At 45.9% G+C, this 17,035-nt stretch overlaps 1 protein-coding gene across 3 annotated transcripts in view; it reads right to left on the bottom strand.

Moving 5' to 3' along the window:
• Positions 1–4,502: 4,502 nt before the first annotated feature.
• Positions 4,503–17,035, bottom strand: part of LOC138491986 (gastrokine-1-like) — a 108,189-nt gene continuing 95,656 nt past the window's right edge. For all 3 annotated transcript variants that reach the window (XM_069618885.1, XM_069618884.1, XM_069618883.1), the window contains 5 exons: positions 11,483–11,536; positions 10,691–10,828; positions 8,892–9,002; positions 7,588–7,726; positions 4,503–4,825 (listed from right to left, as the gene is read on the bottom strand). In XM_069618885.1, coding sequence (XP_069474986.1) covers positions 4,731–4,825; positions 7,588–7,726; positions 8,892–8,984 — 327 coding nt within the window. In that variant the 5' untranslated portion in view covers positions 8,985–9,002; positions 10,691–10,828; positions 11,483–11,536 and the 3' untranslated portion in view covers positions 4,503–4,730. The remainder of the gene's footprint in view (positions 4,826–7,587; positions 7,727–8,891; positions 9,003–10,690; positions 10,829–11,482; positions 11,537–17,035) is intronic.

The following is a 17,035-nucleotide window of genomic DNA, read 5'->3' as shown; positions in this document are numbered from 1 at the left end:
ATCAGCCTATCTATTGCACTCTCCTTTTCTCTGCCTACCTCTCTCTGCCCTCGTTCTAGCTCTCACATTGTTGTCCTTTCTCTCTCTCTCTCTCTCTCTCTCTCTCTCCCTCTCTATTCCCCTCTCTTTTACAGCTCCCACTCCCTGTTTCCTCTCATTCTCCCTTTTTTGCTCTTTCTATCTTTTTCAACCTCTGCCTATCACTCTTTCCTTCCTTCTGTCTTTCTTCCTCTCCCTTGTTTCAAGGTTGGTGTCTCTGGACTGCTGATGTCTGCCAATGGCAGACCGCTGGTATTCAAAGAAAGAAGAAAAGTGAAGACAACAGATGTCACAGCCATGAAACTGTCTACTGTTCTCCTGCTTTCTCTCTGCTTTCAGGCCTACTGTTGTTAGGTGGCTGATGTCTGCTACTGGCAGACCGTTGTGTGATGTCATTGTTGACGTCAAAGAAATAGCAAAAAGTGAACATGATGGATGTTGCAGGCATGGGACACACTAATGCGTTCTTTTGTTCTATCCAGTGCTTAATTTGTGGGGGTGTTTGCCAGGACCCAGCCCTGGCGCTTATTTCTGAGCCCTGGCACTTATTGTCTCAGACCCAATTCCATTGTGATTTGGTGTTTTGGCAACTTTATTATTTTAACTGTCAGTCACCTAAGAAGCACCTATAAAATCAGAGCAAAATGTTAACAATGGTTGTGTTTAAAGAAACATTTAAATATTTGACTCAAATAAACTATTGCCTCATAGCAAGGCACATCAAGAATGTTATTTTATGTTACGTTGATTGGAATTTGTAAATCACACATCTGCCATAGTCAGTACATCCAGCAACCCCAATGAGCCAGTGGGAGTTGCAGATTTAACCCCAGACCTACCGGAACTGAAGGGAGTAGCCATGGGTTGTGGCAATCCGTCCCGATGTGTCATGGGTGTTCTTGAAAATATTTGAGCCCTGGCACTTATTTTATCACAAATTAAGCACTGATTATATCTCCTTGCGGCCTTAGTGTTGTCCGGCTGCTGATGTTTGTTGGTTGGTGACTGGAGTCACCGGATTGCCGCTGTGCAGGTGAGAGGGTGAGCTGGTGCATGTGCTTTGTGATGGGGCTGCACCAAAGAAACAAACTCGTACACTATCGAGATTGAATGACCCACATCTACCCCGGCTGCCAATGTAATAGTTTAGTGGGGAGCCGACATGCTTTTTCTCCATTGTATCAATTGTTGTCTAGGTCCCTATCTGCAGGGCGGCTATCTTACAACTTGGCACGGAGCACCGCCTACTAAATTCCAGAGACCGCCTCAGATTCTTTCAACCTATTTAGTTGATATGAGCCCCCGAGCATCGAGTGGGGGCCCCAACAGCTACCCTCCAAGTTGACAGTCTTGTCACACAGCAAACCATTTTAATTTAGGACATTACATGGACGCTTTGCGGCATGCACATTACATGCTACCCTTGCTGGTGCCCTCAGGCCATCTCCTCCCTCAGGCCTCTCGTAGCATCCCGCAATGTTCTTATAACCTCATTGTCTTTTACTCTGCCTTTGTCTACCCTAGCTCCTTGCTCACAAAGAGCAATTAATAGCATTTCAGAGGACGTTTAGTGTTTCAGCCACCGACCCGCTGCCCGTCCCGTGATAATCTGCAGCTATTAATCCCCTTAATGCATTCCTTTGTGTCCAAATTTAAGTACCTCATGGATGCCTCAGACTGTTTTTCCTAGTGGCAGACATGGAGGGGTCCAACATCTTGTTGAAATAGGTCGCCGTGAACATTGACACACTGGTAGATACAGTGTGAGGGCAAAAGCTACACTTGCTCTTTAAATTCTTGTCCTGATACTAGTCTTTCAACACACCCAGCTAATCACAATGAAGCCCGTTTTGTGATTGACTCTTAAATTGATATTTTCTTGCATGATCTCTTTCTCTCCATCGATCCGGGAGGGATAGTGTGAGCAGGTAATGTGGCGTCTGCCTTGAGTTGTGGTTTATTCTTCTGTATGCAAATAAAGATAGGACAGTCATCCCTGTGTAATGCAGGTCCTACAGTGGCTTTGATGGTGTGATGGTGAAAAAGACTATACTTTACATGAGATAGAAGATTCAGTGGTTTTGTTCCCTTACTGCCCATTGTTTTTTTTCAAGTGACTCCTGGGACATTTCTAAGCTATATCCTTTCTATGGATCAAATCCCAGCTGGTGTCAGTTTCTATATAAGTTCTATTTTTAGTTTGGGCTATTAGATGTTGCTTGCGACACCTTTAAGCAGAAACTATTGCATTATAGTACAGATATGGGGAAATGGCATTTTGTATTGTATTGTATTGTATCGTAGTTTTCATTTATATAGTGCCTTTTACCATTATTATAGTTTCAATATGCAGGTGGCTGAACATCCTTGGCGACCGAAGTCCAGAGTGTTGGAGGTCATGGAATACGATTAAGATGCATGTGTGCATTTGGCAAATAAAGCTTTTCAGGGCTGGCCAGGCTCCAGTAGAGGGCAACCCATGAGATCCGGCATGTGGATGGGTGCTGGGAGGGGTCCGCAGATGGCGTGAGTTCTAGAGACTTGCTATATGTCCTGCGTGCCCATATTTGTTGTAGGTCTTCACTGAATACTGATGTCAGCGATGTTGAGGCGTAGTCTGGTCTGAGTAGGCTTAAAAACATTAAGTATCCATCTAGCAGGAATGTTGTTGTAGGTCGTAGCTGCATTGTACTGTGAGTGGAAGGGTAGCCGTGCCTGCGGTGGATGTCCACCAAAGTGGTGCATTTATACGTACCGAGAGTACAGATGGAGCTTATCTTTGATGTCGCTGTGTTGTCAGAAAGTCTGTGGAAAAAGACCAGCTACCCTCGTAGATTCTTCTAGGCAGTATGGGGTGGGAGGGCTACCCTTAAGTCTTTTAGGAGCGATAGACTGGCTGGCCTAGTAAATCTACCCAGTGGTTACCAGAGAATTTAGGATGGATGGATTCTCTAGGCACCATGAAACGGCTACCTTTATAGTCTTACTAGATATCTTCCTGGTTCCATGTATGCTGCTGACAGCTGTCTACTAACTGGGATATCAGGATACCAAGGCTGAGTTAGGATCTTTAAGTTTAATGAACAGATTACCAGCGTAGATCTGGGGTGAAAGGCGGGCTAACATTGTAGGTGCAGCACAATTGACCATTCCCAGATCAGATTAATGCGCACACTGGCCACCCTCATAACATAAATGAGGAGGGATACATGGCCTGTATGTATTGTTTGGTATTTGACCACCCCTTGACTGCCGATGGCCGTGCTAATCCCTGTGGCCATTCCCACCCGGCCTTGAAGCCTTTGCATCAAACTTTGCACTCAAAGTGCCTGCCAGTGTTTTTTCAAAGCAGTCTTCTGAGATTTATTTGACTTGTAAACCTGCTACTGGTGTAATAAAAATGTCTTACCAGATCTGCCTTCAGCCACTCGATTTATACGCATTCTGCATGTCCTTTATTGAGGACGTGCTACAAACAGGCAATGACAAAGCTATGAGTTTTGGCTTTTGCATAAGTGTTATGCATTTTCCAGGCACTGCTATTATATGCCCATTTTTCAGCTGCTGCGATCAATGGCCAGCTAATAACACTACGGCTTTGCCTTGCAAGTGCCTTTCCCATGTCTACACACAAACCCAAACAGTTGGCATTGCCTTCTAACAGGACCTGAAGAAAGGCCTGCAGAGTCTGTGCAACTCACCGTCTGATTGAATCCGTTTGCCGAGGAGTCTCAGATGTCATTCGGTGCATGTTTCTCCCTGGCGGGGACGATTCATTTGAAAAACCTCATAGTTAGCTGCTTTGGTTGAGGTGCATTTTTGTTCTCTTACAATGAACCCACATTGGATGTTTATAGGGCCGGCATGGCCGGGCTGACTGCCTGTCTGTTTATCGCCCTAGAAAAAAGCGGCCTAGAATTCTCAAATTGCAACAACAGCTTGTATGTTATGGATGTTTTACAGGGCTCAAGTCGAGGGTACACGCGGGTGGGCGGAGTACCCCCACTTTTTCAGAAGTCCCCCCACTTTTTTCAAAGTGCACCTTGATATGCTAATTTATGGTGATACCACATGCAATTGGTATGTTAATGAGTGACCGCACTTTTTTATTTAGAGCTTGACCCCTGATGTTTTATATATTAAACCATCTGTGACAAACAAGGGTAGACTGTGACAAATAGTCCTGTGCAGACTATTTGGGGGAGGGAGGCGTTAGGCATAAACACATATATGCATCTCGTGTATGGGCACTAAATTACCAAACCAGACATCCGTAAAACCATTCATTCATTCATTCATTCATTCATTCATTCATTCATTCATTCATTCATTCATTCATTCATTCATTCATACATTCGTTCTGTTCATTCATTCGCTCTCGTACGTTTGTGAACACTAGTAGGTGACATCAATACCTGCAGAACAAACACATCGGAAAAGTAGAGAGCCAAGAAAAGAGGACCGATTGAACCACATTCTTTTTTATTTGCTACACAAGCACACTGCCGTTTGGACCCCTTCTTCAGAATGTTAACGTGCACGGTAGATATGCAACACGCTCGTGCCACCATCCGACTTTCTATCTTTGCTGTTAAATTCCACCGGGGGCATAGCCTCTGTGTCCACGGTGAAACGGCTCTTCGTGATAGGAACGCGGACAGTGCAGTAACAGGAAGAATTGCTGGGGGGACTTAGAACAGGTGCACACCACCGCACAGGCCGACGTTCAGGAAGAGGAACTTGGCTCCTACACAGCCCTGTGCGCCAATCCCTTGACTCCGTGGCCCTGCAATTGAAAGAACGAAGTTAATTTATTTGTAAAAACAAATCTATTCTCAATACAGTTGCATTTTTCCCCAATATCACGTCAAAACAGAGACCATGTACGCAAGGAGGACTTCCATCAAAGCCAGGCCCTGCTGTGTCATTGCAGAGCAGGAACTTTCATAGGGCTTGGTCCCTGCCTCGAAAGGGGCAGGCTAGGTGCTAGCTCTCATCTCTTGTGCATCAGACAACAACCAACCCCAGATATGTTTCAACCTCAGCAGGTGCCAGTGAGGTATTGCTTGGGACTTTAGGAACAGTAAGGGTAGGACACATTAATTAATTTGTTTTATTACGCACTTAACACCAGAGAGCAGTCTCTAAGTGTGGGACCGGGATGCAAAACTGTGTTGCTCTGCCTTCCCTTGCTACCAGACCAATGCGTTGCAGGGCTGCCTCTTTTTTGGTTGGGACAAAGGGCCTCATTACAACCCTGGCTATTAGCACCATGGTCCATGCCGAATTCCGCCATGGTGGATGGCGGATTTACCGCCCCATTCCAAGGTTGGCGGGGGGGTAAATCCCCATTCACCATGGCCCCTTCCCCATTCCCATTTTTGGCCTATAGGGCTCAATGGGAATGGGGAAGGCGCTAATTACGGCACCGTAAATTACGTTGCCGTAATTAGCACCAAGGTCCCTTAGCAGGTTGGACTTTAATGCCTGCAAAAAGTAGGCGTTAAAGTGTGAATCGGGCGTTAAGGGTTTAACGGCGCCGCAGCCTTTTACGGCGCCGTTAACCCCTTAACGCCAGGGTTGTAATGAGGCCCAAAGACTTATTTGCATGAGGCCGCTCCCCTTCTTTGTTGAAGTCAGCCAATTTGGAGAAGGTATGCTCAGATGTGGGTTACTCACGCATGAATCCAAATTAGGTCTTGACATGTGCAAGGGGAGGCGGGGGGGGGAGTCAGGGTTTTCTTTTGCAGATGTAATGCGACTCAGTTGTTCAGACTGAACTGCCACTTTCGGGGTGGCACTTAGCCTAATTTTCACACAGGCTTTACCCAGGGCTTTAACTGGGGTAAGAAATCGTGGGGTGGGGTGGGGGGCTTATTTGGGGCCATGGCTTGTGGGATGGGCGTGGCCTTAAAAACATACACAAACCATAGTAAGTTACGAAGGTACGCAAACATTTTATATATTTGTATGCGTACCTTTCCGAGATGTCTTTGTCTGAAAAGCTTTATAAAAGATGACTTGAATTGTGCACTTTTCAAGCCATCTTTTATAAACCTCGAAATATGTCGAGGAGTCCCCAGGTTAGCCGAGGGTTAAAGACGCCCCGGCGACCTCGAGAAACAAAGGGGTAGTAACTTCCTCTGGTGACCTGTCGCGTGAGGGGTCACCAGTGGAAGTTACAGTGACTGACAGAAGTGTCAGCCAGCTACAGCGACGCTGTGGCTTTCTGGCACTTCTGTCAGCTTGCCTGACCTAATGGCGGACGCATATACCGTCGCGGCTGCAGCAGTAACAGGATAATGCATTCTGCCATTGTTGTGGTGGGACCAGGGGGCCCCGGTAGGGCCCCAGCTCAACCCCACTTTTAGGAGACTGTCGGTGCCTGGCACCGACAGGCCCCGGCCCACTTAAAGCACTGACTTTACCCTTCTGTTATGACCCAAAAGGCTGAAAATGGGTGGTTTGGAGGGTTTCCCACAACAATGCCCAAATGTATGCTCTCTCCAAAACCCTCGATCGATTTTTTGTTTAGCATTCTGCAGCGGGCGAATTAACACGCAGAGCTATCTAGATTGCTTTCAAACAAAATGATTATGCTGTTTCAAGGCATGCATCAAGACACACTGAAGTCTTATAGGACAAATACACAAGTTTCCTCATCCGCTGTTTTTAATGCTCCCCAAGGGCACTTCAATATAATCCACACAAGACCCACTCTGGCTCTCCTTACAATCACTCATAAAGCCTTTGCAAACATTGTTTTAATGAAGCTTATATATTTTTTGCACTTTATCGAGGCCACCATCCAGGTCTTATCTGGTGGCCGTGCGAGCACCCTCGTGGCGCTGTAGTCTGATGTCTAACTTAGTCATTTTGGATGGTAAAACAGTAAAGAAAACATTGAGACCTGTTGCAGAGAACCTTGTGTAACAATTAGCTTGCAGCTTCGAATTCTGGCAGGTTGGACCCAGCTTTTCATCATTCTAATGTTCAAATATAGTTGACAATACTAATATGTTATATACAAAGCACTTTCGCCAAAGCACCTTACATAGAGCATGTCTATTCACAATTATTACCCAACACAAATTGGTAGTGATTATCAACCTTGGAAGGATGAAATGCTGAATTAGCCTTGCTGGGGTTTGAACCTGTAATCTGCAGGCTACGCAAAGATTTGAGCAGTGAGTGCTGAACCCACTGAGCTACCACATTTTATCCAAATATTAATACATATTTCTATTTAAGTGCCAGGATACATTATTCTTGTGAGTGCTACATGAATGGTCAAAATTATCAGTACTTTGTAAAAGGGTTCAGTTCATACCTTCGATTTCTTTTTGCTCGGAGGGAGATAGAGAAAGAGAGAGAGGGAGTACAACTGGCTCAGGGCCTTGTCCTAGAGCATGCCTCCCACCAGTACCCACACCCATCTTTATATTCCCTGGAAGCACCACAGCAACGGGCACCTTTCTCCAGCCGTAGACTGTCAAACCTAAGGTTTTCTGTCTGGTGCAGTTGCCCAGTGCTCTCCTTTCAACTTACCTTCGTACTCGACGGCCCAGTAGGTGGGGACATCCCAGCAGAGACCCTGGACCGCGCCGGTAAACTGTGAAAGGTTGCTGACTTGGTCATTGGTGATCTCGTAGTGCTTTTCCAGAGCCTTCAGGTCTTTCTTCAGGTCCTGTTACAAGACAGGCCCCAAAAAGAGGTTATTTACAATCTGACAGCAGATTCGGTGTTATAGACAATGACGGATGCAAGACACATTGAGAGCAGATTAGTATGCGCAACTAGTACTCAGCGTGTAAGCTGCAGAAGAGCGCAATTGACCATGAGTGACACAGCATGCATAGAGACACTACAGTTTAGATAGTGTGCTCGCATTAAGATGAGATAGAGAGATGGATAGATAGATAGATGACAGGTTATTTCTAATGCGCTTAATACCCAGAGGTTTCTAAGCACGGACGCGGGGATCAAACCTGTGATGCTCTGTGTCCTCTTGCTTCCAAGGCAAGCACGTTGCCGCTGAGCTATCCTCCCGAGACAAATGGATAGAGAGATAGATGGATAGATAGAGAGATAGAGAGATGGATAGATAGAGATGGATAGATAAAGAGATAGATAGATGGCTAGATACATATATATCCTCCCGAGACAAATAGATAGATAGAGAGATAGATGGATGGAGAGATAGAGAGATGGATAGATAGATATAAAGAGAGATGGATCGATAAATAGATAGATATAGAGAAAGAGAGAGAGGGAGAGAGAGAGAGAGAGAGAGAGAGAGAGATGGATAAATAGATCGATATATAGATAGATAGATACATAGATAGACAGATAGATGGATAAATATATAGAGGGATAGATATAAATAAAATGCAATAGTCACAGCATGCTCTTCATTCTAATTTGTAGTTGTAGGTAGATATCATGTTACACAGGAAGCAGAGTTTGGAGTGAGTCAAAAAGTCCCTGCTCTCCCTTGAATTTGACGACGAAGAGCACTTTATAGTCATACCATCAGCGTATGTGTTATATGGCAGGCTGTTTTTTTTTCACATGTAAAATGGATTAAGGCTATAACCTGACCTTGACAATTGCACTCCACGCCTGCATTAGAGTGCCTGTATGTATTAGAACCATCCTTTAATAGGCCAATCCAACTCTGCCAGCTCCTTTTCCAGTGCAATGTACTATGCTCTGGTGCACCACTATCACTGGTTTTTACCACCGGAGAACCAGGCTCTGGATACATAGAAACTATTATTCCAAAATGCTATCCATCAACTCATGGAAGGGTGCCAGCAACTTAGCAAATTCCTTAAATTAGCTAAACTTACCCTCTTGCTGTGGATGAATTCTTCAAATCGTCCGAGTTCTGGGAAAGAGCTGAGGTGCATATGGGCCACCACACAGATACCTCTGTAGGGCATGTGGTAAGCGATGATGTTCTGCAGGAGAAAAATAGACAACAGTGTTAAGTGCACAATACCTTGTCTGCTAAATTGGCTCTGGTGTAGATGAGCAATCTCTTGTGCTGGTATTAGGATGTTTTGCGGCCGTAAAAGGCCATGGTGTGTCCTGACTTGAGAACGGGGAAGTAGTCGGCAGTTTGACTCAAAATTCATAGCATGGCTCCCCACACTGTGCAGTGACTGGAAAGTAATCGCAGAAAGGTACAGACATCCGACTAGTGCATAGGAGAAGATGGGATGCTATGCCCATTCAACCAATACCTGGAACTTCTTGCCCACCACATTGCCGCTCTCTCCCCCAACTTTCAGTGCTATGCGGATGACACTCAACTCATTTTCAGGCTCCCTTCCGCCACCTCTTCTCCTTCTCTCACCTCTGACTGCCTGTCTGCTATCCAGGAGTGGTGTGCTGCCAATGATCTCTGCCTTAATGCCAGTAAGACTGAGATTCTCCTCATCGGCACACCTGCTCCCTCCTTTCCTGTTACTCTCTGGCCGGCCTCTCTTGGCCCTCCTCCTGCTCCCACCTGTGGGGCTAAAATGTTCAGGGTCATCTTCGACTCCACACTCTCCTTCTCTCTTCACATCTCCGATGTCTCTGAGAAGTCACACTACCAGCTACACCTTCTCAGAGGTATTCTTCCTTTCCTCTCCTTCCCCCAGAAGTTCACTGTCTCCAGAGCACTGGTTCTCTCTAGGCTGGTCTCCTGCAACAGCCTTTTTCAAAATCTGCCTACTTCTACTCTCCGCCCTCTGCAACTCATCCAGAACAGAACTGCAAGACTTGTCCTTGGCCTCAAGCCCAGGGATCGTATCTCTCCGGGACGGAAATCTCTGCACTGGCTCCCAGTGGCTGTGAAGATTAAGTTTAATACCCTCTGCATTGTCCACAAGGCCTTCTGGGGCCTGGGGTGTCAATACCTACAACTCTCTCTTCCTAAATATCTTCCTTCTTGAGCTCTTCTCTAATCCGCCTCCAACTCCCTCAGGGTTAGTCACTTCTCCAAGCAACGAGTTGGCGGTAGATCTCTTTCTTCGGTTGGGGCTTCCCTCTGGAACAGCCTCCCTGCCTCCCTGAAACTTGAGGAGAACCATCTCCGGTTCAGGAAGCACTTCAAAACTTTACTCTTGGCTTCTGCTTTCTTTCCTCCTCTCCCCTGCTGAACACCTGGCTGAAACTGAAACTGCACTGGTCACCTGGCCACCCTCTGATCTCGGGCCCAGGTCCCCCCCGCCAGTTGCACCACTGCACTACCTCCCTGATAACCCCCCCGCACTTGGTGACTGTATTCTGTATCCCTACAGTCCCCTACCAGCACCACTTGACACCTGATGTCTGTACTTACCCTTGCAGTTGCGGTGGCACCTGGTGAGCTGGCTGCACTTTTTACTTATTCCGTATCTATTCTATTTTTTTATTTTATCTAATTTTTTATTTTTACTGTCACTCCCATGTACTGCACTGCCCCCTCCACACCCCTGCACTTTTCCCCTACCCCCATCCCCTGTACTTGTGCTTGCGCAATCTCAATGTTACTGGGCCTAGTAAGATCGTTGTCTCTGTCTTCCCTCTGTTTCCCCTCCCTTGCATCATTGCGCCTTGAAACTGTGTGTATAGGCGCATTATAAATGCCATATCATGTCATATCATGCTTGCTACTTACCTGGTTGTAATCCAGGACAACGTTGCTTGTGCGACGCCCAGCATAGGCATTGAAAACAGCCACGTTGGTTTGTCTGTTGATGTTCACTGTCTGGTACACATTGCCGCCGTCGTTCCCCTGGTTTATTATCTGGATTGACTATGGAGAGAAGACACAAAAAACAAAGGTTAAAAACAGAATCAAGCTGCAGCTGGAAGGATGCATGCATGAATAACTGGATGGTTTTAGTTTAGAGAAGCGGTGAGAGAGAGAGAGTGATGGACCATCCGCTGCTAAGGTGCAGGGCGGAGACCTGTGCACACAGGGTCTGAACAGAGCAATGCAGACTTGACTTTGCTGGAGGATACACTGCGGTCCGAGGATACAGAAAGAAATGATGTCCCATGGCAGCAAAAGAATTAAAGTATGTACGCTGGGCTTCTGCGGAAGCGTGTGTTTGTGTGTCTGTGTGCACATGTGTGTGCATGTCTGCACGTAAAACAAAGAGTTATGGTAAGAGACCTTTCAAAGCTAGAGATATATAAGAAAGAGTAGTGAGGTAGAAATAAAAGAAAGACTGAAATAAAGAGGCAGAATGAGGCAGACAGAAAGAGGGAAGGGTGTTTACACGAGGGAAAGAAATAGAGAAAAAAAGAAATGCAGACAGAAGGGCAGAGACAGAAGGTAAGAAGGGTAGAGGATGAGGAGCAGAGAGGGAAAGAGGCAGGGGGAGAGAGGTGCGTGGAAGGGCCATAGTCTCGGTCCTAGCCTAAAGGGCGAAGCCTCGGGCACTGTTTCATTTCTGGCTCTTACCTCGTCAGCTAATGCTGGTGCCAAGAAGACTCCCAGAAGCACACCCACGAGAATCTGTGTTGGAAAAGAGAACACCTGTGAGTGAAACAGATAATTCTGATGCTTGCCTGCCCAAGCACTGACACTCTTACAGAGGCAGCAGTCTGCTAGGCTGATTACTGTCAGGCCCATCTACATACCAATATGATTGGGCGGTGTACATCCTAACTATATGCCTAACTATGCCTGTCTTTTCCTTAAATGGGTCTATCTATGCCACTTAATGGCTGTCTATTGATATGCCCAGGTACTCTACCAATATGTCGATCAGGCCCTACGAATATGACAACATACCATACCATACTGATATATCACCTACCTACCAATTTGTCTTTCTATCCGCCGATATTATATTGTATTGTAGTTCTCATATATCTAGCACCATTTCCCCATTTGTATGGCCTGAATGCGCTTTGTGGTTGGAACGCCCTTGGGGACCGAAGTCCGTCTATGGGAACATTTTAAGAATTTACTTTAAGATGCGTTTGTGCATTCTGCCGGGTTAGGACCTGGGGGGCTGGCTGGGCCCTAGTAACCACAAATGTCTCTATTTACCTCACAGTTATGTCTACCTACCCACCAGTATATCAACGCAACCCCACTGTGATGTCTGTCTTCCTACTGATTAGTCAGTCCACACTGGTGCAGGGAGCACAAACGTATGCAGACCATAGATAAGGAAGCTCTCACACAGGCCAGGCTGTATGGCAAGTTTCTCAGTCCTGCTGAAATACCTGTTGTTTGGAGAAAAGTAGGGCTGTCCTACTGACAGGGTGGGAGAGGTTCAAAAACCACATATTTTGCCAAAGGTGTCAGTGAAGCCTCTCCCTGTTCTCCCAGGAGGCGACTCTTTGACAGCCCCTGCCACTATCATCACAATCCTACATCCGTAGCCCTTCCATAATGCAGGGCTTGAGCTGCAACAATCATGAAAGATACAGCTCTGACCAAGGAAAGTGGACAGGTTCTCCCGAACACTACATGGCCCGCGAAAAGCTCTAAAGTTGGGGACTGAGCCGGCCATGTGTTCCGTCCCCGGTCCAGAAAAGATTCTGGAGTGAGAATATTGTACTTCCCATGCTTTTACGTTGGGATTGGGAGCAGGGCTCAAGTCGAGGGTACACGCGGGTGGACGGAGTCCCCCACTTCTTTCAAAGGACATTTTGATAGGCTAATTTATGGTGACGGCACATTCAATTGGTACTTTTTTTTAGGACTTGACCTCTGGTTTTGAGTAAAATGATATATCACTGTGTAAAAAAGTAATTCACATTTTCCAGCAAATGGAAGCATATTCTAACTCTAACGCCGGTATTGGTGTTGAATCTTTACTCCTGTTCACCTCGTGATGCAGGCGCATGTAAGGATGCATAATAAACCCCCTCTTCAGAGCCGCCATAATAACATTGGAGCCGCTTCCTGCAGCTCAGCTTTTCTGGCCGCACTGGTCTGAACATATCTGTGGCGCTATATGCAGATTTGGCACTACATCCTAAAGGTGTATCCTGTTTCTGTCAGTTCCTCCCTGATATATCTCATTATACTCCCCCTCCACCAGCTGGTTTACTTGTATCCAGGCAGCTATCACCTACTGTAAAGAAGCCCTCTCCTGATTACACTCCCATCGCCCAAAATCTATCCTATGAAGGCCATTATGGTAGAACTGACATCCCAATTGCTTAATTAATGAAAATATCAATACAAAATGTGTCTTTTGATCCCTATTTCTTTTGTTCAGAGTATTTAAACTCCCTCATTGTTTTGTTGGAAGTATTTGCCTGATTTTAGGGAGCAAAAGTGGATCCTATACTGCTGATCTGCAGGGCTGGTCCCTGCTCTATATCATTGGTAAAACAGAGCGCGCGCGCACACGCACGAGCGCACACGCGTGCGCGTAATGGGACTAAACCACACCTCTGCATGCACCTAAGTGAATGGAAATAACATCACAGTCACGTATTTAGAGGCCAGAAAGGCACACCTGTGGAATAGTGGTATTTGAGTAAATGGGCATGCCACATTCTCTCACATAAAATGAACTGTGCAGATTTTTTGAGGCATCTACTTAATTTCACCCTGATCCTTTTCCGTCTACAAACTAAAATATGGATATCCCTGGTAGACCCAACTCTCAGACAAGTCTAGGCACTCTAAGAATACCACTAAAATATGTATACTCCTGTTGGGCACACAATACGCCAACTCTCGGACAAGTCGAGGCTCTCTAAGAATTCCACTAAAATATGGATACCCCATGGTGGGGACGCGGTTCGCCAACTCTCAGACAAGTCTAGGCACTCTGAGAATACCAAAGTGGGGATTTATTATAATATAATAGTGTTTTGTAGGCTACTCCATCTTCCGTCAGGCCTGCCAAGCCCACTGTTTTAACAAAGAAATTTATCAAAAGAATACGACGCTTAATAGCCTTAGAAAAATTATCTGGAGTACTTACTGCTGCCCTCATAGTGTCTGCTGCGCGGCACCTTTGGGAGTCAATAGTTAGGAGGTGAAATGCCAGCGATGGTTCAGCTGCCTAAAGGCTGTGCTCGCCTTATATGCCCCAACACAGGCCCAGCCCACATCCCTGACCCCCACACCCTGCACCACAAATATTTGCCTACCTTGTGAAGGTGCCCGCGTAACACCAGTATCAGAACCATTTATTTGCCAAATAGGACTGGTTTGGATTTTGGCCCCGAGATGGCCCCACCCAGTGCCTCGTACTGAGAGTTCTAACAGAGTCGCCTGGAAAATCCGGGGGCGGGCTATGATTATTGGGTGAGTGGGAGCAGCCTGATAAATTACAGAAAAGGGGATGGCATTAGTGTTTGGAATCAAATTAATTTAAAGGGGCAGCATCGGCTGTGTGTGCAACTGTATGGCCAACTTGTGCCGTGGTGAAATGGCATAATGCCATCCATTAATGGGTGAGTGGATACGTTTCCATGAGTCACCCAGTGTTAACAGTGAGCTAGAGAGCTGTGTGATTTGCACACTGCATTCTGAATCACCTCGGTGCCCTATGGCCCTTTTACAATATGTGCATTTAAAACATTGACCACTTGCCTGGTGCACACTACTTTTACTAAATACCACGAGTACCATTTATTGGGGTGTTAATAATAATACCTTTTATTACAGCACTCAGGAGGACTCTGCATGAAGTCATATAAGAGCACGCATTATTGTTCATACAAACCTTCCTCCTGGACTGGATTGAAACCATTAATCACATGTGTGACTTAACTCTAGCAAAATCATTGCTATACAACGATGGACAGTGCCTTACATCTTGTTGAAGAGGTTGTCATTGTCCAAGTAGAGAAATAGCACACACCACACACAAATTTGCGAGAATGATAGATTGGAAGTTTGTGGAGTTCTGTAAAGTTTCAGCCAGGGGACTAAAAGGCAAATTACAAAAGAAAATGCTAACGTGGGATTTTGTGGGGCACTCCAGTACCACCTGATAAACCAAGGAAATAATACAAAAAAAAGGTAAAAGAAACATTTGAATGTGGATGGATTGATAGAAGTTATTCATTTTCAGAAATGACTCAAGTCCTCCACTTGGAGTGAGAGAAAGAACATCACGGAATACCCAGGGATGTTATTAGAAATGAGTACACACAGAATAGAAATGCTGATGCGCCCTAGCACCAATAATGTGGGCAGAAGCATTGCCCTGAGGGAAAGACAATTCACTGTTTTGCTTTGACTTTTATTGATTTATACCACGCTGTCCATGGACCCGAAGGCTTAAGGGTGCCAATACAGAGAACAAAAACCAAAAAACACGAGAACCAACAACAACAAAGGTATAGCATGAACACATCTGGAAAACTAGGAAAAGTTAACTAAAAAGCCAAGTCTTCAGTTTCTTTTTAAAAGCATCAATTGATTTGATACCCCTTAAGTCACTGGAAAGGGGACACCACATGAATACAACTTCAAGGCTATCTGTGGAGTGCTCTGGAGTTGTTCTTTCAAGAGCAGGGTCTTTCGGTCCTTTGCGAAGTGCAGGAGTTTGAGGGGGGATGTGCGTGGTGACATGGTGGCAGCATTTTGATTGATGAAGGCTTTTTATTCCACCATCTTTGTGCATACCAGGAGAAGGCCTATTTTTCTAGTCCTCACTTTCTGACACATCTTGGTTTTCAGCCTGATGATGTTATTGCTTCTGGTGGAACTGAAATCGCTTCGATGCCATAACCCATGGCAGGAGGCACTATACAAATGCAATATAGCATAACATTACTAAATAATTATTTGACCTTGTAATGAATCAACTTCCGGGGCACCAGTAGTCCAGGAATGAATATCGCTTTCTAAACCATCAATCAGCCCCACACCTATTTTACACCAGAAGGGATCTGAACAGATTGGAAACACAAGTAAATTATAAACCTCCTTGTCCAATTTTGGTAACGTGAATGGAACGGCAGGCCAATCTCCAAAAGGTTGTGGATCATTGGTTAGTTGCATCACAGTGAAAATACAATTATTATCCAATGATAAAAGGGACTGTCCTGTCAAGGTTGTATAAACATATCTACTTTATTATTATAACAACAGACAGTTCTAGCACACTACAAAATGCAACGCCCCCTGTAAAGGAAAGAGGAGGACAGACAGCTTCAAAGAAGGAAAAACAATGCACTCTGGATACGGACAGGAGGGTATTCGTTATAGTAATTAATCACAATAGTTCAAGGATACTTGATTTTAACACAAAGGGAGCAATGTGCCGTAAAATGTCACTAGGGGCTTTCGGAGAAGGACCAGGGGGACAGAACCACAATGTGCCTTGTGCTTCTTGTAATTCTTAGTGTCCGACAGTGTAGAGTCGGTTTTAGGGTGCTTGGTAGCTTCTGCGACACAGGGCATGACGGGAGGCAGCTTCAGGTATCAGGCGGCAGGCAGTTCAGCGAGCGAGGCTGGACGGACGACTGCAGCCTGGCCTACACAGCGGCTCAAGGTCAGGAATCGTTGTCACAGTGCTAGTCGGTTGGTCTGAAGCACTGGTCGAGGCGTCTCGGATGGCGTGAGCAACGGCGGTGTAACAACAGTCAGTAGGGCAGTCAGTTACACCTCAAGGGGCTCGACTGGCTTGTAAAGGCCCTTTAAGGCGGAATTTGGTAGATGCTTGTCGACACACTCCTCCTAGCTTCTTCACTGGGCTTGTGTCGTCCTTTAAGGTGGACTGCCCAAAGCTGAGGAGGGTGTTGCAAGCAGCTGCCTTGTGCTAAGTTTGGTTCAGAGACTCTTTAGCACTTCCCACATAGGAAGCTTGCTGCACAGCCTGTCATGGCACGCTGTGTGCTGGCTGAGTAATGCTTCTGGAGCTGCTGGAGGGTCTTCTGGATTCTGTATTTCCCCCTGTTCCCTGGTAGATGTTTAGTTGAGGAATGGAGCTGCTGGAGGGTCTTCTGGATTCGGTATCTCCCTCTGTTCCCTGGAAGATGTTTAGTTGAGGGGTCTTTCTTCCCTCTTGGATGTCCTGGCCTTCCT

The sequence above is a fragment of the Ambystoma mexicanum genome, chromosome 10 (genome assembly GCF_040938575.1).
Source record: "Ambystoma mexicanum isolate Mex_15411 chromosome 10, UKY_AmexF1_1, whole genome shotgun sequence".
Taxonomy (NCBI): Eukaryota; Metazoa; Chordata; class Amphibia; order Caudata; family Ambystomatidae; genus Ambystoma; species Ambystoma mexicanum.
Note: the sequence above shows the minus strand (reverse complement) of the source record. Positions and strands in the feature narration are given on the sequence as shown.